Genomic DNA, 25,158 nt, shown 5'->3' with positions numbered 1-25,158 from the left:
CCCCTCCAGCCCAGCTTTCCGAACCTTGGCACTGGGGGTGTTGCGTGGGCATTCTTTGCTCCGGGCCTGTTCGGAGCATGGTGGAATATTGAGAATTCTTGACCATAACATCATGTCTCCTAGGGAACAGAACTGCCCCCAGGTGAAAACCACTGGATTAGAGTAGCCCAGGCAAGAGTTCATCAAAAGTTCCAGTGCTTTCCAAATTCCAGGAGACACTCTAAGCTCCCTGAACACTTGGCTTAAAAAGGCGCTAACCCCTTCCCTCCTGTCAACACTCACTAACCCTTTCCGTGCTTATCCCCCGCTTTCTGTTTCTTAGGCTAGAGCGGGTGATGAGCCGAGAGTGGCAAAACGTGGCTTGGGTCACCCCCAGCAACCCTGCACAAATGGCTTTTTTTCTTTTGGGGGGGTGAGGAGCATTTGTCACTGTGCTCAGCCGTTACTGCAGCTGGGGACACATTCCATTGGAGCACAGCACAGGGACAGGACGAGGGCTCTGTTGATATTAGGTTCAGGGATACCGTAACTGGCTTAAAACAAATGTACATTGAGAAAAATGTACTTACAAATATTTTGAGCATATACAGCTTACTTAATAGAACGAGATTTTGAGGCTGGGCCTGAACTTTTCTGCTGGAGAAAAGCTCCATGTCCTCCTGCCAGGCCTCTCGTTTCCTTGCATAGTTACACATCACAGAAAGGGCTCGCAGCGCCCACACACACCCTCAGGTCCTTTCTCCCCAGGATGAACGGGATCGGGGGAGGAAGCCAGCCTGGTGAGCAGGAAGATAGGAAGACAAGGGAATAAGAACAGGAATAAGGGATAAGACGTGTCGTTCAGTGATATTTATTGTCAGTGGCATAAAAGACATTCAATATCGAACCTTCAGAACAAGAAGGAAGTTGAATCTATTTACAATGAATGCCAGAGAAGAGATGGGTGAGGAATGTCATGAAATCTTCAGCAAATGTGCTCTTTTGGTAGCAAATTAACCCGTGTACTTGCAGCATCGGTGACGCAACAGACCAACTTCACAGATTACTGTTAACGTAAGTTACTAACTAGCTATGTGCCGTAACTAAACCCAGAGTCTGGAAACACACATGTCAAGGCGGAAGAACATTCCAATTGCTGTTGTTCTCTCCAAGGGCATGAGCTCCTTTCCCCTTTCCCACTAGCACGTTAGACAAAGAGACAAGTTCCTTCAACTCTCAAAACACTCTTTTATCGGCTACCTTAAAAATCCCTGCATGTTTGAAGTCCCTGGCCATCAGACACCCAGAGCCTTGTTGAGGCTCTCAGCACTCCCTGCCCACCAGCGGCCCTAGCCAAGTGACCACGTGCGTGATCTGCCGAAAGCAAAAGCGGATTTTTAATAAAATCAAACCTCCCTTGAGGTGCTGCACTTCCCATGGGTCTACCATGCCCTCGCCACCCTTCCAAGACTTCCAAAAATTCTGAAAACAAAACGCTATTTCATAAGGGGGTGGCACACTTGTTTGGCAGCAAAACCTGACATTTGTAGGTTCCTCAGAGTCTTTATCCACTCTGTGTGAGTGGTCTGTGTTTTGTGGCAGAAATATGAAAGTGTTGATTTACAGGGGGCTGTCCCGATCTCCATCGATGGAGTTCCTTCCATTACATATACTATGTGCAACATGTTAGCTTTCTTAAATCCCAAAAAGTCAAGGAGTTGGGAGAAAACACTGGGACCGCAGTTTAAGCAAAAGGAGCTAGGGACGGACAGCAGCCTGCACATGTGCCCAAGTTCCGCTGGAGCCAGGAAAGTTTTGTGGATCTCGTGTACCGTTTTCTTTAGTCTTTCAGGGAAGTGAGAATGTCGGGAACATTCTGTATCCTAGTGAAAGAAGCCAAAGCTCTAAAGTCCTCCAGATTCTTCTTAAAGGAGTTTTCGTTGCGGAAGACTGCAATCCTCCCCATGACCTTCGATAATTTGGCAAATAATGAATACATATTTTTTCTCTAAGGTAACTCCTTTTCATTAAAAGCATTATGGTTTATGGCGGGGTTGGGGGGTGGGGAGAATAAAAGAAAGGATTGGAAGAGAAGGGCTTATAAGTGTGAGGGCTACACACATCAAGTACCAGCTGCTTCCTGACCCAGCAATATTAACAATTTATTGTATTTAGAAAGTGATTCTTTGGATGCAGAGTTTACAGAAAAGTCAGGTGGGACTTAACCTGGGTTCTGCCACTTAAGGAGAACAGAACTTGCCAAAGAAAATGATGTTTCGCGTTTTGTTGTGCCTGATGATGTAAATAAATGGGTGGTCGGCATTGAACTCATCCTTGTGTTGCAGGATTCGTGATCCAGGCACCTCTATGGAATCCCCGCCATCTTCCGTGATCTCTAAGCACACTCTGTGAATAACGTTGGAGAGGGCCACTCCCTTGGTCTCTGACATTCCAGAGAAATCAGATGTATTCTCATTAAAGATATTTTTTAGCCCTAGGTTTTCAAGACTAGCTTTGGGATCAACAAGCTTTTCCACCTTAAATTTTGGAATGGAGAGTTTGACTTTGGCGTTGGCCATGGTGCTGGGATTGGTCCACTGCAAGAGCGTCTCTGAGTTGAGCTGTTGTTCAACCTGAAGGACCCAAAGGAGAGGAAATTATTATTTTTTTTTTATTCCCAGTTGTAAGTGATCCTGTTTGATTGAAAACAAAAAGTGCCGTTGTAAGCCCAGTTTGGAAGCAGTGCAGATACTCCACCGAACATGGAGTCCATCAGTCCTGCAGTTTGGGTGTGTGGTTTGGAAGTTTCCCTTCCAGAGAAGCACCCAGCCACCCAGTCCCCAACCCTCCCACAATGGTCCCTTTGCACTGAAATGTCTGAGGGCATTTCCCGGAAGCTGTAGAGAAGAAACAAATGCATGGATGACAATGTGGCATAAATAAGAGTGAAATAAGTATAAAAGAAGGGTTTTTTACACATACTCTTTCTCGGATGCTTACTTTAACTTTTCTACCAGGAAATCCAGAATATTCATGTACTTGGCGTAGCATCAAAATTTGTAACGCAAATTAAACCTAAAGTTACTCTTTCTAAAATGAGAACTTGAACTGTCTGCGGTCATTCTTGAAGACCCGTGGTGATGAATGTATCCATTTCAGTTGGTGGTTTTAGAAATGAGAGAGAGGCAACGATGTATAAAATGGTTTAGTCATAAAATTCTTCACTGAGCAAATCTTAGATTACTCCTTGCCCTGCTCACCACCCCACTGGCTAGAGGAGAAAGGCACGCACAAGAGAGAATGACAGTACTTGACTGATATTATCGTGCTCCCCCCCCCACCACCACTACTGCACTGTAGTTACTCACCTGAAACCCCATTAAGAATCAGTGGCACAGCAAGGTCACAAACTGGACACAAGTTTGTTTGTTTTGTCTTTAGTGGGGGAGGGTCCCCTTGGATTCTCTTGTTAATCTACAATAATTATGTTTTCTATGACTACTATTTCACTTATGACAAATTATTTTGATCAAAAGATTACCATAAGTAACTAGAATTTTTGAGCCAAAAATTCTTGCCCCCTTGATTTATGGGAATGAAGAGAGGGAATAAAATTCATCCATAACTCAAAAAGACTACTCAGAGGAAAAAAAGCTCTTTTCTCTTCCATTATGTATGTGTTATGGGTCAAATCGTATCCCCCCCAAAATAAATTCGTACATTGAAGTCCTAACTCACAGTGCCTTAAAATGCAACCTTATGTGGGAACAGGATCCTTGTAGGTCATTCAGATGAGGTCTTAGGGTGGGCCCTAACCTAATAAGACCAGTGTCTTTATAAAAAGGAAAATTTTAGACACAGATGCATACACACACACACAGAGAAAGCCATGTGAAAACACAGAGGCAAAAATTGAAGCGATGCATCTCCAAGCTAAAAAAAAAAAAGGCCAAAGATCGCCAGCCCATCTCCAGAAGCTTGGGGAGAGGCATAGAACAGAGTCTGCCTCTTAGCCCGCAGCAGGAATCAAGACCTAGTCCTCAGATTTCTAGCCTCTGGAACTGTTAAGAGAATAAATTCCTGCTGTTTAAGCCACTGGGTTCATGGTACTTTGTTACGGCAGCCGTAGGAGACCAACACTACATGCATTCTTGCATTTCCCTGAGACCCAAGAGATCAGTTTCTTCCATTCTGTACTGTCATCAGAAAAAGGCTGGTATGAGGGTATTTCCCGTAAGAGAAAGTGCAGTGACCGCAGGAGAAAAGAGACCAAGGCGTGAATTGAGTGGGAAGGAAAAAGAGCAGTGAGTAAAAGAGCAATGAAGGCAGTGATGGAGAAAGTGTAACCATCGGTAAAGCCGCAGGTGGGACGGAGACTGACTTAGACCTAGATTATCCCCAGGAACGTCAGGGAGTAACTGACGCATGGCTGGAAATGAAGCAGGTGACCTCTGGGTGCCTCAAAGAGGCTGTCCTTCTCCCCGGCCAAGGGCCAAGGCCCAGCTGGAAGGGAGCTAGGGAAGCTGGGAAGGGAGGACCCAGGGGGGAAGAGGTGGCTGGGGACGGGGTGTGGATGGGGCTGCCAGAACAGAGGGGAAGCAAAAGCACCATTCACCAGCAGATGAACCTCTGTTTAAGCCTCGGGCCTCTAATAACCTACAGAAAGAATAAAGCATAACAAAATCTCATATAGGCGAGTGCATTAGAAGAGCTTTTCAAGGGATGCCCAGGTGGTTCAGTGGATTAAAGCCTCTGCCTTCGGCTTGGGTCATGATCCCAGGATCCTGGGATCAAGCCCCGAGTTGGGCTTTCTGCTCAGTGGGGAGCCTGTCTCTCTGCCTGCTTCTCTGCCTACTTGTGGTCTCTGTCTGTCAAATAAGTAAAAATCTTTTAAAAATGTTTTTCAAAAAAGAAGAGCTTTTCAAAACCCACAGAATGTACCACATGAAGAGCGAGCCCTAAAGCAAACCGCAGACCCTAGGACAAATGTGCTAATAACGGGCTCGAGGGTGGTAACAAAGGTACCACACTAATGGGAGATGCTAACAATAGATGCTCGAGGCTAGGTTGAGAACACAGATTCCAACTTCCTGGGCTCAGATTCTAATTCAAGACACCACTGATGATCTATGTGACCACAGACCAGTCACCGCCCCAACTGTGCCTCAGTTTCCCCCGCCAACAAGAGCACCGTGATCATTTCCAATGCACAGATGGGCCTGTTGGAAGAAACCAGTGAGAAGGGGCATGTGGGACCTCACAGGCCCTGGGTCCTCCCAATTGCCAGGTAAATTTTGGCTGTTTCCAGACAAAGGCCGGGAAAGGACCCTGAGACCCTTGTCAAGCCACACACAGTGCGGGCCACTCGTCTCCAATGCACAGCAGGGGGCGCCGTCGTGCTGAACCCCGACCTCCCTCCTCCTCCTCACCTTCTCCAGGCCTGTGGACTCGTCCTCCACGTCCTTGGGGAGCAGAATGAGCATGCTGAGGTGTTTATTTTGAAAGGGAAGCTCTATGACCTTACAGTTGATACTGTCAACATTGCCCATACAGAACGTGGCCTCCATGCTCATCATCGGCACGGGTTTGGTGTCCGTCTGTAAGAGGAGAAATTTGGACCGGTTGCTTTTCGAGTTACACAAGCATAAATACACACACACACACACACACACACACACACACACACACACACAGACGTTTGTTCTTGTTATAGTTTCAGACCATTCTGGCTCAACTCCCCTCTGGACCCAGAGCATCACAGACTAGCCTCTGAAGAGTTAATGACTTCCCTTGAAAGGTTATTCACGTGCCTCATAATTCCAATCTATTCTGGAACTAGACAGAATATTGTACTTGCTTATATTAAACAGGAAAAATAAGACAGTAGGACTGAAAACAGGGAGAATTTAACTCAGTCTTTATAGATGCTCATAAGTACAAGCTCTTTGAACCATTCCTGGTGGACCTGACTTGATAGAAAGTTCTAGTACAAACCACATATCTCCTTATGCGGCTCTAGGGAACACTCAGCATAGAGCAGGATAAACATCCCATTTGTTTCATCCTCTGTTCTCCTTTAGGTTTGCAACCTCTTCCTGTATGGCCAACCTACTCTCATCTGAGCAATGAAGAGTCTGGGGTAGAGTTAAGAACCTTGGGTTTTAGTCCTATATGTGACACAAATAGATGCTGAGATCTTGCACAAGTCACTTAAATCCTCTGGTCCTCAGTTTCCTGTCTGTGGAATGAGGGAATCAGACATTTCTGCAAAGTCATCACCTCTGGGGAGGAAGAGAAAAAAACACAGGAGAGGGTGGGCCTGTGTGGGACAGTGCATCTGTTGCTTTATTTTTTTCTTTTAAAATATCTGAAATAAGGCAAAATATAAAGATTTACAAAGCTGGTTGTTGGGTATATCGGTGCTTGCTTTATTATTTTCTATAATTTTCTGTATGCTACAAATATTTAGTAATTTTTAAAATGGGAATATTAAGGAATAGAACCATCTCGAAGTCGCTTCTAGCTCCAATGCATTCCACACTCCTCAAACAATGGCCTCAGTGCCCAGGCTTTTTTCTTCAAGCCCTTCCTTTTCTCTATCTCCATTAACATTTGACTTTGTGCCTCTATTACAAAGACACTGATTTTCTGAAGAAAAATTAGTTCATACTCAAGAGTAAGAGACTGATAGAAATTTAGTGTGACTTCTTATTTCAATCTACACCTCCCATGGGATATTGGCCTATTAGCTGCATCTCTTTTAGGGGAGATTATAAACTTCCTATCAGGAATAATACTGCAGTAAAACTTTTATCTGGGATCTTCAAACTGTAAACTGAATTTCCCCTGACACCTCTCTCAAGCAGAGCTAGACCGTATTTTACTTTTTATAACACCTCTATTTCAGTACTTGTCACATGGTTAGAATATTTATTTATGGGACTGTCTTTCCACCCCCACCCACCCCCACACACCAGCTGGACCACAAAGCAGAAACCCTGTCTTACTATCTTGGTATATCCCAGCACAAGGTAGCTGCTCACTAAATATTTGGTTGACAGGTCACTAAAGACTTCGATCCTGCATACAACCAGAAACATAACTGTGATAGAAAAACATACTACTTTTGAAATAAGCTGCTGGTTCTTCCATTTACTTCTCTTAAAGAAGATACAGATTTGTCTAAAAATCTCCATCGAGTTAGACTGCTAGTCATGTGAATTTGCATATAGTTGTGATGACCAAAACCCATCGATTTCACTTATCAGCACTGAACATGGATACAGTGACCCCATTTCTGAAACATAAATTGAGAGACATATCTTCTGAACACAGGACTAAATAAAAACCATTCCAGGAAATGCGTGTGTGTCCACGCATGTGTTCACGTTGTCTGAATAGGTGTTATACCAAACAATGTAACTTCATCAACTTAGTCTACCCTTAAAGGAAACACTATAGAACCAGGGGGGAAGGTTTGGTAACATCACTGGAAAAGTTCAGTGGCTACAAAAGCAAAGCAAAGGAAACAAACAGAAAAAAAAAAAAAGTGTGCATTCAAAAGGAGGATGTATCCCCACGTAGCCTTGAGCAGTGTTTTTACTGCTTGCTCAGAGGAAATACAGCAAAATCAGTAACGTTTCAAATCCTTATTGAGTCTCCGGGATCTGCCACGACCCAGCTTTATGACTGAAATCAAGGTGTTGGCAGGACCCTGCTCTCCCTGCAGGCTGTAGGGAAGAATCTGTCCCATGCTCTTCTCTTGGCTTCTGATGTTTCCCGCGATCCTTCCGGTGTTCCTAGAAGCATCACTTCGCTCTCCTCAGCTTGATGACGGAATCACAGTAAAGGAGTAGCACACATCCCTCCTCCCTTCCGCCCATTCACTCTTTGTGAGATGCAAACACTACACATCTGCGTGCTCGGCTCCAAAGCCCACAGTGCCTTCACTGACCATTACCAGGCGTGGGTTGGGTCCGGGCTGGCCCTGCGGCCACTAAGAAACCCACCATCAGCAGACTGTCTTGGGTTTGCTTACATATAACTTGGGGCCCGTCTGCCAGCCCTTCCAAGGGAGGAGAACCAACCACCAGCAAAACCATCTAACTATTCTGGAGAAGTGTGAGAGGCTCTGGATTATGGGTCTCTGTCTCCCACCTTCCTTCCTGTCTCAGGGAAAGCACACTGCATCCTGGGCCTCAGCTGCCCTCCCTGGAGTGAATCCCTATGGCCCCGTCTGTTGCTATCATTTTTCAGATCTCTAGTTGGGAACCTCCGACGTGCTGCCCCCCTCCCCATACCTTGTTGATTCTGAACGGGCATTCTTTGGTTTCGGATTCAGGAAATTTCTTCATCCACTTCCCAACGAAGTAGGCAGCATTAACCACAAGCATTTTGGTCTGGTAACTGACACTGTTGTCAGCCAAGATGTTCTCAAAGCGGCCTGCAAGCAATGATAGGAAAGCCCAGATTGCACCTGTCGTTCTTCCAAACCACATCTGATATCCACACGGGCGTCCGCTCGCTGAGTATTTATCCCCATTTTACAGATAAGGATGCTGAGATGTGGTGCTTAAGTCACTGGCCCAAGATGACACATGAGCAAGGTCAGAGTCAGGATTCAGAGCTGAGTCTTTCGGACTCCACAGCCTGCACTCCGGAATGAAAAGCCAGGAGTGTGATTTTAACCTTTTCACATGCGTTACCTCACAGGGATCCTGGAAGGCCAATATCATTACCCCTGTTTTATATTTCAGGAAACTGGGGCTCGGGGAGGCTGAGCAGCCCCGGAGGCTCACCGGGCTGGAAAGAGCATCTGCGCAGGGCCGGGCTGCACTCTTCTTCACCCCATAGCCCCGCTCACCCTCCCCAGAGGGCAGTGGGGTCATTATCACAGGATTCAATCCCCAGCAGCCACAAGAGCTCCCTGGGGATAATGCCATCATAGAACGGAAGTCCTCATGTGTGAAGAGCACTGACGTTTTTCCCAAGGGACTTTCATTTACCAAATCCCCGGGATCTTCCCGCTGCTGCTCAGGGCCCACTTTGCAGACCTGTGACATGCACGTGCAGGGCCCTGTCCTGGTTTCCTCTGTCACCACCTTAAAGTCCTTAATATGGTTTTTAATAAAGGGTCCTGCATTTGCATTTTGCACTGAGCTCACGTAACCAGTCTTGCTAATGTTACATGATGGGTTGACTGCTAATCACGTTAAGGAAGGAGCTGGAAGCCCAGAGGAGGGGAGCTGGTGGGTGGTCGTTCCAACTTAAATCTCGAGCTTCTGACTCTAAATTCAGAGGACTTTTCTTAAGTTTATGAAGACGTTAAAATCTTAAGTTTATGAAGACTTTTTTTAAAGACCTTTATAAAGAAAATACAATCATCAGACAATTTTGGAAGCAAAACTGTTACACAGCAGTTTAAACAGCAACTGCTTTTGCTCATAGATCTTTAAACTGTGCTTACCCTGGTATTACTTATGCCAGTTTTTTCCTTTACATATGAAGGCAAAGAAACATCATTTCAATGACAGATATATACATATGAATACATTCGTGTGTGCGCACACCTAACTATGACTACCATAGATTATCTTGGTGATCATAGATTGTTCTTCACAGCCACCATGTAAAAATTAATCAGGTAACTTAGACCCCATTTTGCAGATCAGTAAACTGAGGTTTTGTTTCCAGATCAAGAAAGCGGCCAGTGACTTCCGCGAAGTCACTCTCTGTTAGAAGCACGCTGGGGAGCCCAGCCAGGTGGGTGAGAATGGAAGCACCAGGAATTCCTGCCGAGCGTAAGATGATGTAGGACATGCCCCAGAATCCATCCGCATGTTTGAATGGGCTGGAAAAACAAAAATTTAGCCCATCTACTGAAAACATCCGAGGAAGCTTCCAGATGTTCACGTTGATGGTTAGCAGAAAGTTCATGAGAAGATAGGGTCTAAGATAGGGTCCAGGTAAGGAAAGGATACTTGCCATCTGTGAGATCCTTGATTGACTCGTTGATCTGACCTTTTGTTTCTTCCAATTTTTCTTTGAAGTCAACAGTTTCCATTTCCTTTGCGTAGGGTCTCTTCGTAGAGCTGATGAACTCCTGAAAAACATCCACTTTATAAAATCACAAAGTACCTAAAGTCCACAGTCAAACCATTGCCTCCTCCCATGATTCTAACTAATGGATTGGTAAGTGTCCAGGTTGGTGAATACCCTTTCAAAATCTGAAACACTGTACAAATGGAAACTTCGTGTGGAAATCAATGAATGTTCTTTGCATGAAGTGTGTCATTTCTTTAATTATAAGGCAATATCAATTATTAAAAACTTCCGTCAATGTAGTAGCAGCTTTGGGGGAAAAAAGGAACACTATACTAAATGTATGCAACAATTATAATATGAATTCCAATTTAGAAACATTAAAATGTGATATATATATATGTATATATACATATATGTATATGCATATCTATATCTATATATGTGTGTGTGTGTGTGTGTGTGTATCTCACACCTGAGATATTTTTTCTTCTATTCTAAGAGATATATATCTTTTAGAATAGAAAAAAATGGGGGAACCTGGATGGCTGCCTTCAGCTCAGGTCATGATCCCAGGGTCCTGGAATCAAGCACAGCACCGGGCTCCCTGCTAAGTGAGGAGCCTGCTTCTCTTTGTCCCTCTACCTACTGCTTTGCGTACTTGTGCTCTCTCTAAATGAATAAATAAAAACTTCTTAAATATTTAAAAAACAATATAAAATACTCCAAAAGGAATCTAACCTTAATTTATATTAAAAAAAAATAGAAGAAATGTATAGAAAAGAGAACTCTGAACAGAAAACTCCTATCCTCACTAAAATCAATAGAGACTCTAGGGGGTCCACAGCATGTCTGCTAAAAATGCAAAACCCCAAACGCCATCCCTATTGATCTTGATTCCAGTGATCTGAGGCCAGGAACGTGCACTTTTAACAAACCAGGTCATTCTGATTGGGGGGTGGGGGACCTCCTGCCGCATTTGTTGATTCTATTACCAGTAAATTTGCAAATGGTACACACCCAGCAGGAGGAACGGAAAGCAGTCTTTAAAAAAAAAAAAAAAAAGTCTGTCAGGGTGCCTGAGTAACTGGATCCCTTAAACACCTTACTCTTCTTTTCTGCTCAGGTCATGATCTCAGGGGCATTAGCTCACGCCCCAGGTAGGACTCCACACTCAGCACAGCATCTGCTTATCCCTTTCTCTCTGCCCCTCCCCCTTCTCTCTCTCTCTCTCTTTCTAAAAATAAATATATAAATAAATTTTTAAATAAAGAAATAGGCTTTAAAATCCTTTCAATTCCAAGTTTGGTTGAAATGACTCAAAATGTGGAATGGAAATTCAACCAAATGAGATGTATCTGATGCAATGTCCTGAGCACGGGGGGCTCCGTGAATTTCTTGAGAGCAGCTGTTTAGCCTTAGCCATTTTGCTTCTGTTAATGGCAACGCAACCTTGGGACTGAGTGTTACCATTGACAGAGAGAGCTGGCACCACCTAAGAACCCTGAGCCCCAGCAAGATAAAGGACCTCCCTGCTCCTCACAGCTAGCTGCAAAATGTATTGAGCATCTCCTTCAGACCACCTAGAGAGCTTTTTAAATTTTTCCATACTCAGATCCCAACTCCCATCTTGGGATATATATATTTGTTAATGTCCTAGGTGATTGCTGGCAGAAAAGAATGCTATGTATATATGTCTTCACACAATACAAATAAAGTCACAATAACATCTAGTGACTCATATTCTCAAAAGATCTTGACCAGGGGGCACCTGGGTGGCTCAGTCAGCTAAGCATCTGCTTCAGCTCAGGTCATGCTCAGGGTCCTGGGATGGAGTCCTACATCAAGCTCCCTGCTCTGCGGGGAGCCTGCTTCTTCCTCTTCTCTCTTCTATCACTATCTCTGTCACTATCTCTGTCACTCATCAGATGAAATTAAAAAAAAAAAATTAAAAAAGAAAAAAGACATTAAAAAACTAAAAAAAAAAAGAAATTAAAAAAACTAAAAGAAAAGCCTAGAAAAACAGGCAGTATGCAGAAAGTAGTAAAACTATGGTAAAATATTTAACCTTTTAGTCTACCTTTTAGATGTGGAAATCTTGAAATTCTGACCATGCAAACACAAACGGAATCAACTCTCTGCGACTAGAGAAAGAAACTCTACATCATAGTCCAGGATGCTGGTTATGTATTTCAAACACAGATTCTACAAAATATGATGACACACTCTGGGGTCAAGGGTAAGGGTACTACAGTGTACTTTATATGAGTCCTTCAAGAAACAGCTGAAGTTAAACCCGTAGGCCTACCTTGGATAGATGCCCACATGACCAGCCTTGGAAAGCAAACAAAACCAATTTGTGACTGATTCATACAGTTGCTATTTTTCTTATTGATTTTGAGAGACGTCAAGAGAACATTGTGTGCATGAACAAATGAGGTGGAGAACTTAAAATGTTGACCCCGGGCCAGACGCCCTGCTATTCAAGGAGAAAAAGGTTTAACTCATGAGCTGTCTTGCATCTATGGAGATACACTTACTAGAGAGTTGATACCCCATTCTCTATTCCTCTCAGTGAGGAAGCTAGGAGGAAAGGTGAGATTTAGGTGTGTTTGAGAGGAGAAAGGGAAACCCACAAGCTTCTGTGCATTTTGAGCTGTGTTGTGACTGCGAGGCGATTCTAGCTAGAAGTGATTTCCACAATTTGCAGCCTCTCTGTAGAGGCTGCTTTTAGGCAATCAACTTGAGCAATGGAAGCCTGAGAAAGGTTGAGGAGCCCACAACAAGGAGCCCCTGCTCCTTGGCTTAATACAAGCAGTCCCATTAAGTGACCCCCCCTTCAAAATATCCACAAGTCCTCGCTGACCCATGGCCTGCTTACACCCAGACTCAGGTACCACAACAGGAAAATTCCATATGTTCCATATTCCCTCACCCGCCCCTTAACTAGAGCCCCCCCACCACTGCCTCGGGGAGGACAGTCTCTCTCTTGCTGTCCTTCCCACTCCCTTGCGGTGTCTTCAGTAAACGTCTATCTCTGTCACTCTGCCTGAGTGTGTGAAGTTGTCCACGTTGGGCGGCTTCCCATCATATCGGGAGACTCACCCCTACATTCTCCACTAGAACTGATTTATTTCTGATAAGCCTGAAATCACAAATGAGCATCCTAGAAGTGAATTTCACGGACAACAAAGTTGTGGGTCTAACCACGTGAAAATGTCATTCCTGGTAAAAAGCTAAATCGTGCCCCTTGCTTTCACCCACTTACTGTAGAGGGGTTCAGAGATTTGTCTACGTAGAGCCGTTTGATTAGTTTCAGAGAGTAAAAGGAGCTAAGTTTGTTTACATCCGATGTTACTGTTTGAAATCCGAAGGGTACATCTTTGATATTTTCAAAATGAAGGACCTGTCAAGAGAAAAAAAATCCATTACCCATGAAATATTGCCTCTTCCTACCACAGTGGATACAGGACAATGATCAGTCCCTCCCTGCTCCTTTGCCCCCATAAAGGAAAGCTTTTCAACCTGAGTATTATTGACATTTGGGGCTGGATGATTCTTGTTGGGGTGCTGTCTCGGGTACTGTAGAATGTTAAGCAGCATCCCTGGTTGACTTGGTGACCCTAGCACTCCTTCCTCCATTTGTGACAACCAAAAATGTCTCCAGACATCGCCAAATATCCCTGGGATGGGAGGGGGCATGGAACTGTCCCCAGTTGAGAAACACCGCCATTAAAGTCTTCTCTTTATTCAACTTTGGGGAAATTTTGCCCATTCTTCAAAAGGATGTCTCTAATGCTCATACAGAAGGCTTTCTGAACTCGGGAAGGAGTAAAGCTGTGTTATAATGCCTGTGCAACTGAGACACAAGAAGAGAGAGAGAAATACCAAGAGAGACCATCATTAGGTATCAGATTTGGGGATATATGTGTCTCCAGCCAGGGTCTTTCTAGCCCCTTCAGTTGCTCTAACCAAACGTGCTGAGGCATCGCTGATAGAAGGCAGCCACCATCCACGGTCGCCTGCCCTCAGTGGGCCACAGTCACACAGCTCTGCCTTGGATCCCAGCCTGTACCCACTAGAAATGCCATCTTACCGAGCTCTTCCGAGCTTCATGTTCCCCTCTGTAAAAGGGATTGAGAACACCTACTTTTTTGAGTTGGTATAACTATTACGGACCTTGCACGTAAAACACCTAAAACTTCATATGGTTTCAAAAATGGTAATAATTAGGGGCACCTGGGTGGCTCGGTGGGTTAAAGCCTCTGCCTTCAGCTCAGGTCATAATCCCAGGGTCCTGGGATCGAGCCCTGCGTCGGGATCTCTGCTCCACGGGGAACCTGCTTTCTGCCTGCCTCTCTGCCTGCTTGTGATTTCTCTCTCTCTGTCTAATAGATAGAATCTTTAAAAAAAAAAATGGTAATAATTATTCTTATACTAATATTCAAAGTCACTTAAAACTAGGATGTTATCTTCTGGAAGGCTTGATTCCTTCCATTTTGTTCCTAACTCTTCTTTTGTTCCAGCCAATAGCCCAGCAGCATCTCTGCTTCTTGGTGCCCCAAAAGGTGATGTCAGCATAAGGCTATCCTCTCCTCACTCCTAAGTTAGAGCCACTGCCCTGACTGCCACACATCAGGTAATGTCACTAAATAGGCACAATGTCTGATGACCCAAAAACCTTGGTACAGCAGGGTCACATTGGCTGGTCCAAGGCACTGCATTGCTCTCATGCCTAACGGCAGCTAAAAAAACCAGAAAGTTAAAGAACCCAGGTAAGCGCTACCAGGGAAACAATTGTAGGTACTGAAAAGAGCTTTATTATTAATACTGAGAACAGACCCACTACCGGGAAGTCATCTTTGCTCTCCCTTCTCTAGTGGGAGATGAGAAGGAAGAAGGAGAATCGGGTGGGGATGGAGAGGTTGGGGGAGTCAGGAGTGAAAGATGAATGAGAAGAGACGGGTGTCCTGCCCACAACGGAAGCTTCTCTTTCAAGCTCCAGTCAGGTTTGAGTGTAAATTCTTCATCCTGACCCAAATTATTATTTGGGTGTACTTCCTGGGGATTTATGGATATAAGATGTTCCTTTATTTAATGCTTGTGAGTTGATGGAAAAAAAAAAGATTCTGTTGAACCTAAAATGATCAACATAAAAACCATATTGGAATGGAAGTAGAAGCACATCCACCTACGATCTAAGAGGGGGAGACGGGTAAAGGGGGAAAAATTTCCAGACATAAAATAAACAATTCATGCAAATTTAATGTACAACAGGGTGACAGTGACTAATAATACTATATTGTACGTGTGAAAGTTGCTAAGACAGTGGGTCTCCAAAGTTCTCACACAAGAAAAAAATGTGTAACAATGTAAGGTGACAGATGTTAACTCGATTTACTGTGGTGATCATTTCACAATAGACACAGGAATCAAATCATTATCTTGTACCCCTAAAACTAATGTGTTATATGTCGACTATATCACAGTTAAAAATAATGAAAAACGGAAATAAAGGTAAATGAGTACCTAAATGTAACAATCTGGAAGATCACCTTGTTTGAAGGTCTAAGAATCTTACAAAGCTAGACGGTCAACCATAGCCAACAAAGAAACTCTAAAAATACACACACACACACACACACACACACACACAATTTGCACCTGCATACAACTATATACATATATGGGGGAGGGGGTAACATCATTTTAGTCCATTCTTCTCGAACGGCATATTCTGAAACATAAGAAAGAACAATCCGTCTTCTTATTCACCCCTGTTGCTTGAAGGTAGAAAATTTTAAATGTTATTTCTGTACCAACATAAGTGCAGATGTATTTATTTTATAGGGATATATTACTGTATTATAGAGTATGGATATATTACTATATATTTATCTATTATAGATGGATAGTATGGATATATTACTATATTACTATATTATAGGGGACAATATAGTATAGAGTAGAATGCAGTTGAGCCTGCATCTTAAAGCACGATGCTGTCAATAAATTTTGTGCATAAAACAGGGGGTATGTGCAGGAGCACATTTAATAAACACCATCTTGATTGATCCTTATAATGTAACAGGTAGACTTGCCGAAGGCCACCCATTAGTATAAAGATCGTGATCACCTAGCAGGTCCCCTGTTCTCCAGCACAGCACGGTACTTGTAAATGTGGGCGGCAGGACAGATTAATGAACTTTCACATAGAAAGACTGATTAAGAGGGTGCTAGAAAAGGCACAACTCTCAATCCCAAGCAATTTTCTCCAAGGGCCCCCATTCGTTTCCCAAGGCACTGCCTATGTGTTCTAATACGCCTGTTGGCACTCGAAGCAGAAACAAGGTATGGAGCTTACCTGTCCAATTTCATCTGCCGTGTCCCCTTTGGCGCCTACTTGAGCAAGGGACAGAGAGGTGGAGAGGCAGATTGGAGAGAACAGGACGTTGCCTGCCGGCTCCTTTTCACACAGTTGTTTGAACAGGTCAACCGCGAAGGCTGAATTTGCCAGTCGGAGAGCATCCATTGTGGGCCTGGAGCAAAGGACAAGGGTGAGGTGATTTCAGCTGACAGTTGACAACACTGATCAAAATCAGTTGGTTTTATTGACCAATTTTGTTTCAGTTAAGATGTAGGTGAAACCATATAGAATTAACATTTTTGAAGATTAAAAACAGTCCAATCACAGCAGTTCTGCAAGGTTCAATTTAACATTTAGTAAATGTTATGGGTTAAATCGTGTCCCCCCAAAAAAGATATGTTGAAGTCCCACTCCTGGCTATCTGTGAATGAGATCTAATTTGGAAATATGATCTTTGCAGATTCAATCAAGTTAGGGTCATTAGGGTGGCCCTAATCCAAAATGAATGAGGTCCTTGTAAGAACAGGAGAAAAGATACAGAGACAGACATGTGCAAAGGGAAGATGGTGTGAGGACACACCGGGAGCAGGCCCCAGACAGCGAGGAGGAGAGTGAAGTGATGCTTCTAGGAACACCAGAAGGATCATGGGAAACATCAGAAGCCAAGAGAAAAGCATGGGACAGATTCTCCCCTACAGCCTGCAGGGAGAGCAGGGTCCTGCCAACACCTTCATTCTGGGCATCTGGTCTCCAGAATTGTGGGAGAATACATTTCTATTGCTTTAAGCCATGCAATTCTGAGGTTCTTTGTTACAGCAGCCCCGGGAGACTAATAGAGCCAGTAATGCCTTAGGAGGGCAGCTGGCACATAGCAATATTGAACAAACAGCGGTTACTGTTTTTGTCGTGAGTATATACCTACGGTGTGGACGACCCCACATGCAGTATTAGATGTACCAACTGAATCCCTCCTTCTCTGAGTCTGCAACTCTTTGGGGCAGATATGGAGACAAAGAAGGAAATGTGGGGCTTCCTGTGACATGTGAGCAGTGCAACAAGTCACAGAGGAGTTAAAGAAAAGAGAGAAGGTGGGTTCAGCTAAAAACATAGCGCCTGGGGAAGTAGAGAGAGCAATGAGTAGGCACCTAGTCTTGTCTGAGGACTCTTATCCTGATGCATGTTCTCTAAGTGGTGTCCAGAGACCCCTGGCAGCCCCTAAGACCCTTTCAGTGGGTCCATTTTCAGGGGCTCCTGGCTGGCTCAGTCAGCAGAGCATGCGACTCTTGATCCCTGGGTCATGAGTTCGAGTCCCTTGTTGGGCATAGAGATTAAATCATTATTTTAATTTCATAATAACTTTTAGACATCATCTTTTTCATTTTCAATCCCTCACAAATATGCAGCAGAGTTTTCCAGAGGCTGTTTGGTGTGTCTTCTCTCAAACCAAATATCACAGAGATTTAAAGAAAAGAAATAACAATGTTACTCATCTTCCTGCAATTATTTTTCCTTTAGAAAACAGTTGTTTTTTCATAAAAATACGTTATTCATGTTAATATGTCATGGCTCTATTATAGTCATTTTAATAAATTAGTAAATGCTTCAAAATTTCTCCAGTTTTAATTTCTAATTTGGGAAGTATGGATAGACATATCTGACATCAGAAAAAAGAAAGAAAAAGAAAAGAAAAACAGTTCTTTGGGATCCTCAGTAATTTCTTTTTTTAAGATTTTATTTATTTATTTTACAGAGAGATAAGGAAAACACAAGTAGGCAGAGTGGCAAGCAGAGGGAGAGGGAGAAGCAAGCTCTCCGCTGAGCAGGGAGCCCAACATGGGGCTCGATCCAAGGACTCTGGAATCATGACCTGAGCCAAAGGTATATGCTTAACCAGCTGAGCCACCCAGGTTCCCTGGATCCTCAGTAATTTTTAAGAGTGTAAAAGGGTCTTGAAATTTAAAAGTTTGAGAAATGTTCTATTGAAAGGTCCACTATCCGTCCAATCCAGTCGTTAACGATCAAGCCAAAAGGCACCTGGGTAACTCAGGGGGTTGGACCATAACCCTTCCTAGAATGGAGCAGAGCATCATGGACTCCTCAGGCTCAGCCTGAGCCCAGGATAGAGTGTGTCTATGGGCCACAGAATGATATTACTACCCTTGACTGGCTGGTGCACAGGCCAAGGTTTGAAGTATTCCACCAAAGCCATCAGGTACTGTGTAGTCCCACACAGAGACACAAAGAGTGAACATGACATTGAAGGACCTCTAGGAGGACATGCTCTCCAGCATCAGACAAAGTATCAGCACTCAGGACAGAGGGCTTCCTTCCAAAAGGACCCAAAGAGCTATTAGAGAGTCAATACATGAATAGGATCTCAACAGTATACCTTATCCCTGCACAGAAATTAAAAATTCAAGACATGATAGGAAGATCAAGGAATGAGTCCCTGGTCTACAAATATGTTTTCAGAATCCTGCCTTTTGTGGGACATGTGGCTTGTGTGTAGGATGGATTCAAAAAGATTATAATATATATCTCAAAGTCTGTAAAAGCAAATTCATTAGCAAAAAAAAAAAAAAAATTATTGACCTGTTTATGCTCGCTGGTCATCTTCTTCCTTCATTTTATGTCCCTGATAAGAACAGTTAAGTGAGCTTACATCAGTGTTCTCACTGAAAACCTACTACAAGGTCACCTTCAATCTTATATTTCTTTGGGGCCCACGACCTTCCCCTCTCTCCTCAGGAGTGGGTCTGAGCGGGCTGACAGCCCACTCCCAGGCAAAGCAGCCCAGCATCAGGTGTGCAAAAGGCAATGAGACATAAACAGACACAATATGGGGCGTTTTGATGAGTAGGACCACTGCAGGGAAATGAGAAGAAACCTCACAAAAGGTCAGAGGAATCCACATGGATTCCTCTGGCTTTCAACGGCAGCAAATTTAACATCATTGGTGCTGACTTCATCTACAGCCAACATTCAACCTGAGTTACTTTTCCATCAAAGAGAGAAGCCTAGGGGCGCCTGGGTGGCTCAGTGGGTTAAAGCCTCTGCCTTCGGCTCAGGTCATGATCTCGGGGTCCTGGGATCGAGTCCCACATCAGGCTCTCTGCTCAGCGGGGAGCCTGCTTCCTTCTCTCTCTCTGCCTGCCTCTCTGCCAACTTGTGATCTCTGTCTGTCAAATAAATAAAAATGAAATCTTTAAAAAAAAATAGAGAGAGAGAGAGAGAGAAGCCTAAATGAGCTATCACTTCATCAAAGAGAAAAGCCTCAACCCAGGTCCCTGAGAACTTCTCAAAGCTTTTACAACTTGAGGCCTAATCACATTATTACCAATATGAAAATACACCAGCTCCACTGGAACAAACATCAGTAGTCCTTCCCAGATGTATTTCCTACCGTCGCAGAAGAAATATTTGAATAATTTTGCACAATCAATAACAAACTTTACTTTTCAAGTCGGTTTTCCTTCTTGTGTATCAGCCCTTGGAGTGATCTGCTAAGAGAATTTTGACTCAAACCCCTGGACGTGGATTGAAGGGCAAGGAAATGTTCCTTTTGTTCAAGTGAAGCACTCTTTCTTCATGCTTTATAGCATTTGAAGATAAATTTAGTCTAAACGGTTCTATGCGAGTACGAGATCACAGTGGTTTTTAGTACAGTTGATTACACAATATAATTGACACTGTGTTGCAATTCAAACCTCAGAGTCAGGCCTCTGTTGGAAAACATGAATCAGTCCACATCTATCAGCTGAGGCTTTCCCAACAGGGGGACCCTCCCTTTCAAGAGTCTGTTCCTCTGCCTCAAGAGTCCTAGTGCATGAGGTGTGCCTTCTTATCTGTGTGCTGACAAGCTCCTTTCCCAGAAAAGTCTCCTTCGAGTTGGGGAGGATCATGCAGCCCTTTAATATCTGAGGTCCCAGAGACAATGACATTGTTTGATGCTTGACAAGGGAAGCAGAAAATGACTGCACGTGAAAACTGCTGTAGCTGCAAACAGTCACCAAGCAAGTCATCAATCAGACATTGCCTGGCAAATCTGATCCCCGGCTTGGTGATGAGAGCCAAATGACCTAAAACACTTAAGGCTGATCTGGTCTAAGGTAGTTCCAATGGATGACTTTGGCCACAGTCCATGACCACCTCCCCATGCTACAAGATTAAGCATGCAAACAAATCTCAGCAACGTTAGCAACACAAGCCCGGGGAAACCCATCAGGTCCTACACCGACCATTTTGGCTAAGGGATGCTATGGAAATTATGCATGCAAGAGTAGAAATTAGAAAAAGAGTACAGATTAACAAATCCTACATAATAAACGTACATGTCTAATGACCTATGTGCACAGCGCTAAATCGCTACAACTTTTTTGGTTTTACTTTTCACTTTGTTACTAGAGAACTTCTTTCATTTTCATGAAAACCTTCTGACAATTGTAACAAATAAAGAGAATTTCCTAACAGCTCTAACAGAGAAAACACTACATCTCTTCGTAGCTTAAATGTTTAAGAGGCACTTTTATGTTAACCAGAGAAAAGTGAGATCGAAATTTAAGTAAGAAATGCAAATGCAGCAAACAGAAAGTTGTCAGAATTTACTGCAAAGTGGCCTGTTGTTTGCATTGAATCCTAAAATCATAGATCTTTCGAGTAGGACAAGATCTTGGAATGGATCTAGTCTGGCTCCTCTCCCTCACGCTACAGATGAAGAAAGTAAGGCGGGTGGAGATGAAGCGATTGTCCCAAGCCACCCACACGGGGAGTGAGAGTGGCAAAACCAGACCTTCCTTTCCACCTGCTGCCAGCCGCGTACTCCCCACCACACCTCATCACCTTCCCTCTCAGTAATTGTGTCTTCGCTGGCATGTGCTCTCTCGGAAGTCTTCAGAGTTCCAAAAATCTTACAGGTCCTCAATTACCCCTTCAGAGACACTGAGAGACTTTGCACAGGTTTTTTTTTTTTAATCCACACAAAATTTTTCTTCCCATTTTCCAAGAAACTCTTGTTCTCGTCCTGCTCTTTGCATCGCAACCTACGAGTCCGACATCACTCTCAGTTAATAAGTGTTACCGGGGGGCCTCCTGTGTGTCGGGCACTGGGCTGGACACTGGGAAGTCACGAGTGAACCTACACGGTTCCTGTCTCTGTGGAGCCGTCGCGTGGCACGACGCGTGTGGTGGGGTGACCAGCATTTGGATGGGGGCACCAGTTACTGTGGGAGCCCTCAGGGGAGAGAGTCCACTTTCTGTAAAATCTTAGTGAGGTCATTTCAGAGACAGCTCCATCCAAGTAAGTCACACGAAAGCAAGTCCTGAGGGAGAAGTAGGAGTTAGCCAAGCAAAAACGTGTGCCAGAGAGAATGGACCCAATTCAGAGACTGCAGGGGGTCCCAAATGAGTAGAGACACACACACACTGGGAGGTGCGCGGGTCAGTGTGCTCGCTTCTCTAGACCTACGACCGGTCACTGGCCCCCGCATAAAGATTCCTACAGTTTTTAATGCATCTAAGTCAATGGTCCTCAAGCTTTTCATCTGTATATGAAAAATGAAATGTAGACTATTGGATGAGAAAAAAACCATGTGGGTAGGTTGACCTTATGTCCCACTTTGCCTGGGACAGTCCTGGCTTATCTGTGTTGTCCTGACATTAGCAAGAGTGCCCCTTTCACTCTCAAACATGTTGTATTTGAACAAGATAAGTTCACCCTATGTATAGATCCATTCTTCTACACACATGTGTACGCACACACACACAACTATGTGCATGTTTTGTTCATTCCTTAAAAACTATTTTTCACTGTGTCACATTATTGTGGATATCACTTAGCCTAGCCAGCCTCAGTTTACAGATGAAGAAAAATGTGGTTAAAAAAAAAATTGATATTTGGTCTAGGCCATCCCTAGGCAATGTCTTGAGGAAGCTTGCCTTGTTGTGATAACAACCATGGGATGCCTGAAAACACAGTCTCTGCTGTCTGCACTCACGAGAAGAAAAAGTCAGAGCCAGATGAAGATAATTGGAGATCCTGCAGCTTCTGTGGTGCGGAGGAAACTTGTGAAGATTAAGGGAAGTTATGAAATGAGTAGATGTGTGTGAAAAGTGCTTGGTTAGCAGGACAGAATAGCGCAGCTATTAGTAATGAGGTCAATTGCTTAATCACCAATGGCGGGGGAGCCTCTCTATACTCAGATACTCCATGTAGAGCCTGATCTTGACCACTGAGCTGCCCGACAGCAAACTAGAACCGGGTTTGCCGCCCCAGAATGACCAAAATTGCTCAGACTGCATAACTTCAAAGTCCAGCAGAGGGACTGAAGTAGCAGAATTCATGGCGTTGGGAAGCAAAGAAATAAACCCACTGAGTCACACAGAGAATCCTTGCTTTAGGCGGGCCTCCGCCTCTCCGCCCATCCGGGAACCCATCAAACACTTGCACAGATGGTGGGGACTGAGGTTTGAGACCCGCCTGATTCTGTTCAAGACCTCTTTGGTGACGTAGGGGTGAGCAGGTCGATCAGAGTACTTGGGGCATCGTGGCCACAAGCTGTGAGTTGGAAGGCCGGGATTCTCCTTCATCTCCGCGCAGGTAAGCTGTGTGACTGGGGACCCACTTCCCCTCTGCGACCCTCCACTCCTCATCCACAACGCGAAGGGCCGAGCCGAGCCGGGATGGAGGTAACCCCTCAGCTCTGCGAGTCCGTACCTCCCCTGAGAACAAGCCAACAGAACAGCCTGGCCTGTTAAATTGATCCGTACTAGGATACACTTCAGTGACGTCATAAAAACCTCAGTGTCTGTGAGGAAGAGACTGTGACCCGGCCTCTTTGAAATGTTGCCCAAGAGCACACATGGGAAATATGTAACTTGTTTCAAGTGTCCCGAAACCCAGAAATAGGGAGAGAGAATGCTCCCTGCCTGGAAGGAGGTGTGGTTAGTAAGCCAACGCCAGCTGGGGGCTTAGAAGTGCCGAAAAGAAGAGCGGTTCCAAAATCAGACTCTCACCCAGCTGGGAGGGGGAGCCGGACGCTCCAACACCTTCCAAGTCCCTCCAGGTTCTCAGCACCACGCCCTTTCTGGAAACCAGCATTGCAAAATTCATTTCAAATTTCCAGATAAGGCTGAAAAGGTCCTCAGAAAGACGGTCCCCTCCAGAAATCACTGTCGCACAGCCACCCCCCCACCACCACCCCCAAACCTCCAAGCCCCGTTGTCTCTTCATACTCGCTCCTCGTCCCACTAAGTGATTTCGCTCCCTGCCCGGCATTCCTGGTTCCCACCTTGAGTTCCCAACTGGAAGTGCTGCCCATGTCAGGGTGGGCGGGCAGCAGCGCCACCGCTCACAGCCTGCCCTTGACAATAACCCTTGTGTCAACTTCCTTCACCACCTCGCAGCAGCTCAAATCATGATTTGGTTGTTAAGAATCTCCCCGTAAAGGGGAATCACCAGCCCTGCCACCGCGCTTTGCTTACCTGGAGTCACAGCTATCCTGGAAAATGCCCGGCAAGGGAAAAGGAAAGTGAGGGCTGTGGAAGGACCTCGCAGGAGCAACCCTCTGTGGGGCAGAGGCGAGGCTCGCTCACCTGAACCCGCACCACGCCCTCCGGGACCACTCCCAGCCTGGCCCCCGCCGCCCTCCCACTCCTACGCTCCCGGCTCTTACTCAGGCCTCTTGGCAGCTGGTCCCTGAGTGAAAAAAAAAAATGATTCAGGCTGAAGTTGCTGCTGCCTGCACAGCTTCCAAAGGCCTCCGACGTGCTCGGGCAGGAAGGGCTGTCGGTGGCTTCTGCCTTGGGCTAAGTGAACACATCCGCAGGTACACAAGGGCGACCCTGGGAGGCCACTGGGACCGGAAGATGAAATGCATGAAACAGAAGGAATGTGTGACGGTCGTAATGATTCACACTTCTCAGAGAGGGTGGTGCCCCCAAAAGCTCTCCAACCTCCACCTTTCCATGTCAACTGGGCTAGCTTATCCTTCCAGAACGCCAAAGAGGTACTACCCATTAAACAGAGCAGCGATCACAAAAGAAGAGGGTCTATAAATTAAATAAATTCTGCTTAGCAAAATATGTAATACCAAGTTGATAGGACAAAGTGCTGCGTGAAGTTCCCAGTGACGAGGAAGACACAGCTCTGTCTTCGCGGAGCCTGCACGTCCTGCCCCCACCGCTGCTCCTTCTTTGGGGGGACCTACACCCTACCTAGCAAATCTGTTCTCAGGAAAGCACCTCCAACTAAGCCAAATGCTTCCCTGCTGTACTCACCTAAGATTCCCTATTATTCGTTTACCACAGTTTCCTGATCAGCTGTTTATTGCACGGCCCTCTCTATCCGACTTCGAGAATCTTCACGATAAAGACCAAGCCTCGTTCAGTTTTGTGTCACCAACCCTTGGTGCGGACTCGATAGACGGGATGCAGTCCATAAATGCTGGCTGTCGAAATGAATGAGAGCACCTCGTTTTGCCAGACTAAGACGGACGGACGGATAGCTTCCCTTCCCGGATGCCTGGTTATTATTAACCAGGATCAAAGCCATAAACTAAACGAGTCGAACTCTGAGAGGAGACTCGTAGGCATCCGTGGGGCAAGTGGAGGTAAGAAGGTCATCGGAGGGTGACGTGGGCAGGACGCCTCTCGAAAGTTACACTCTCCAGCCCTAGTGGGGAAATGTGGGTTTAGGGGCAGAGTCCTACGTTGGCAGATGCACTGTACCTCTCCTTGCTTGAGCTGTCCTGGACAAAGCGTTTAACCGCTCCCGC

At 44.9% G+C, this 25,158-nt stretch overlaps 1 protein-coding gene across 3 annotated transcripts; it reads right to left on the bottom strand.

The window, feature by feature from the left end:
• Positions 1-834: 834 nt before the first annotated feature.
• Positions 835-24,842, bottom strand: SERPINB5 (serpin family B member 5). 3 transcript variants are annotated; one of them, XM_045065703.1, is made up of 7 exons: positions 24,662-24,842; positions 16,385-16,559; positions 13,289-13,426; positions 9,964-10,081; positions 8,280-8,422; positions 5,409-5,576; positions 835-2,612 (listed from the first exon to the last, which is right to left on the bottom strand). In XM_045065703.1, the coding sequence occupies exons 2-7, from the start codon at positions 16,550-16,552 to the stop codon at positions 2,220-2,222; spliced, it is 1,128 nt and encodes a 375-aa protein (XP_044921638.1). In that variant the 5' UTR covers positions 16,553-16,559; positions 24,662-24,842; the 3' UTR covers positions 835-2,219. The 3 variants fall into 3 exon arrangements, with proteins under 3 accessions (XP_044921638.1, XP_012908227.2, XP_004745654.2); XM_013052773.2 differs by lacking the exon at positions 24,662-24,842 and adding an exon at positions 24,058-24,184; XM_004745597.3 differs by lacking the exon at positions 24,662-24,842 and adding an exon at positions 23,867-23,999.
• Positions 24,843-25,158: the final 316 nt, after the last annotated feature.

Source organism: Mustela putorius, unplaced genomic scaffold, assembly GCF_011764305.1.
Source record: "Mustela putorius furo isolate JIRA1106 unplaced genomic scaffold, ASM1176430v1.1 tig00003858_pilon_pilon_pilon, whole genome shotgun sequence".
NCBI classification, from domain to species: domain Eukaryota; kingdom Metazoa; phylum Chordata; class Mammalia; order Carnivora; family Mustelidae; genus Mustela; species Mustela putorius.
This window is presented reverse-complemented; position numbering and strand designations above follow the sequence as displayed.

What these genes read in the sequence shown, in the direction of transcription:
- SERPINB5 (XM_045065703.1), bottom strand. Translation starts at nt 16,552, where the DNA reads ATGGATGCTCTCCGACTGGCAAATTCAGCCTTCGCGGTTGACCTGTTC. An exon ending in AATCTCTGAACCCCTCTACA is followed by an intron (nt 10,082 to 13,288) that starts GTAAGTGGGTGA and finishes GATGTTTTTCAG; the next exon opens with GAGTTCATCAGCTCTACGAA. An exon ending in GCCCGTTCAGAATCAACAAG is followed by an intron (nt 5,577 to 8,279) that starts GTATGGGGAGGG and finishes CTCCTCTTACAG; the next exon opens with ACGGACACCAAACCCGTGCC.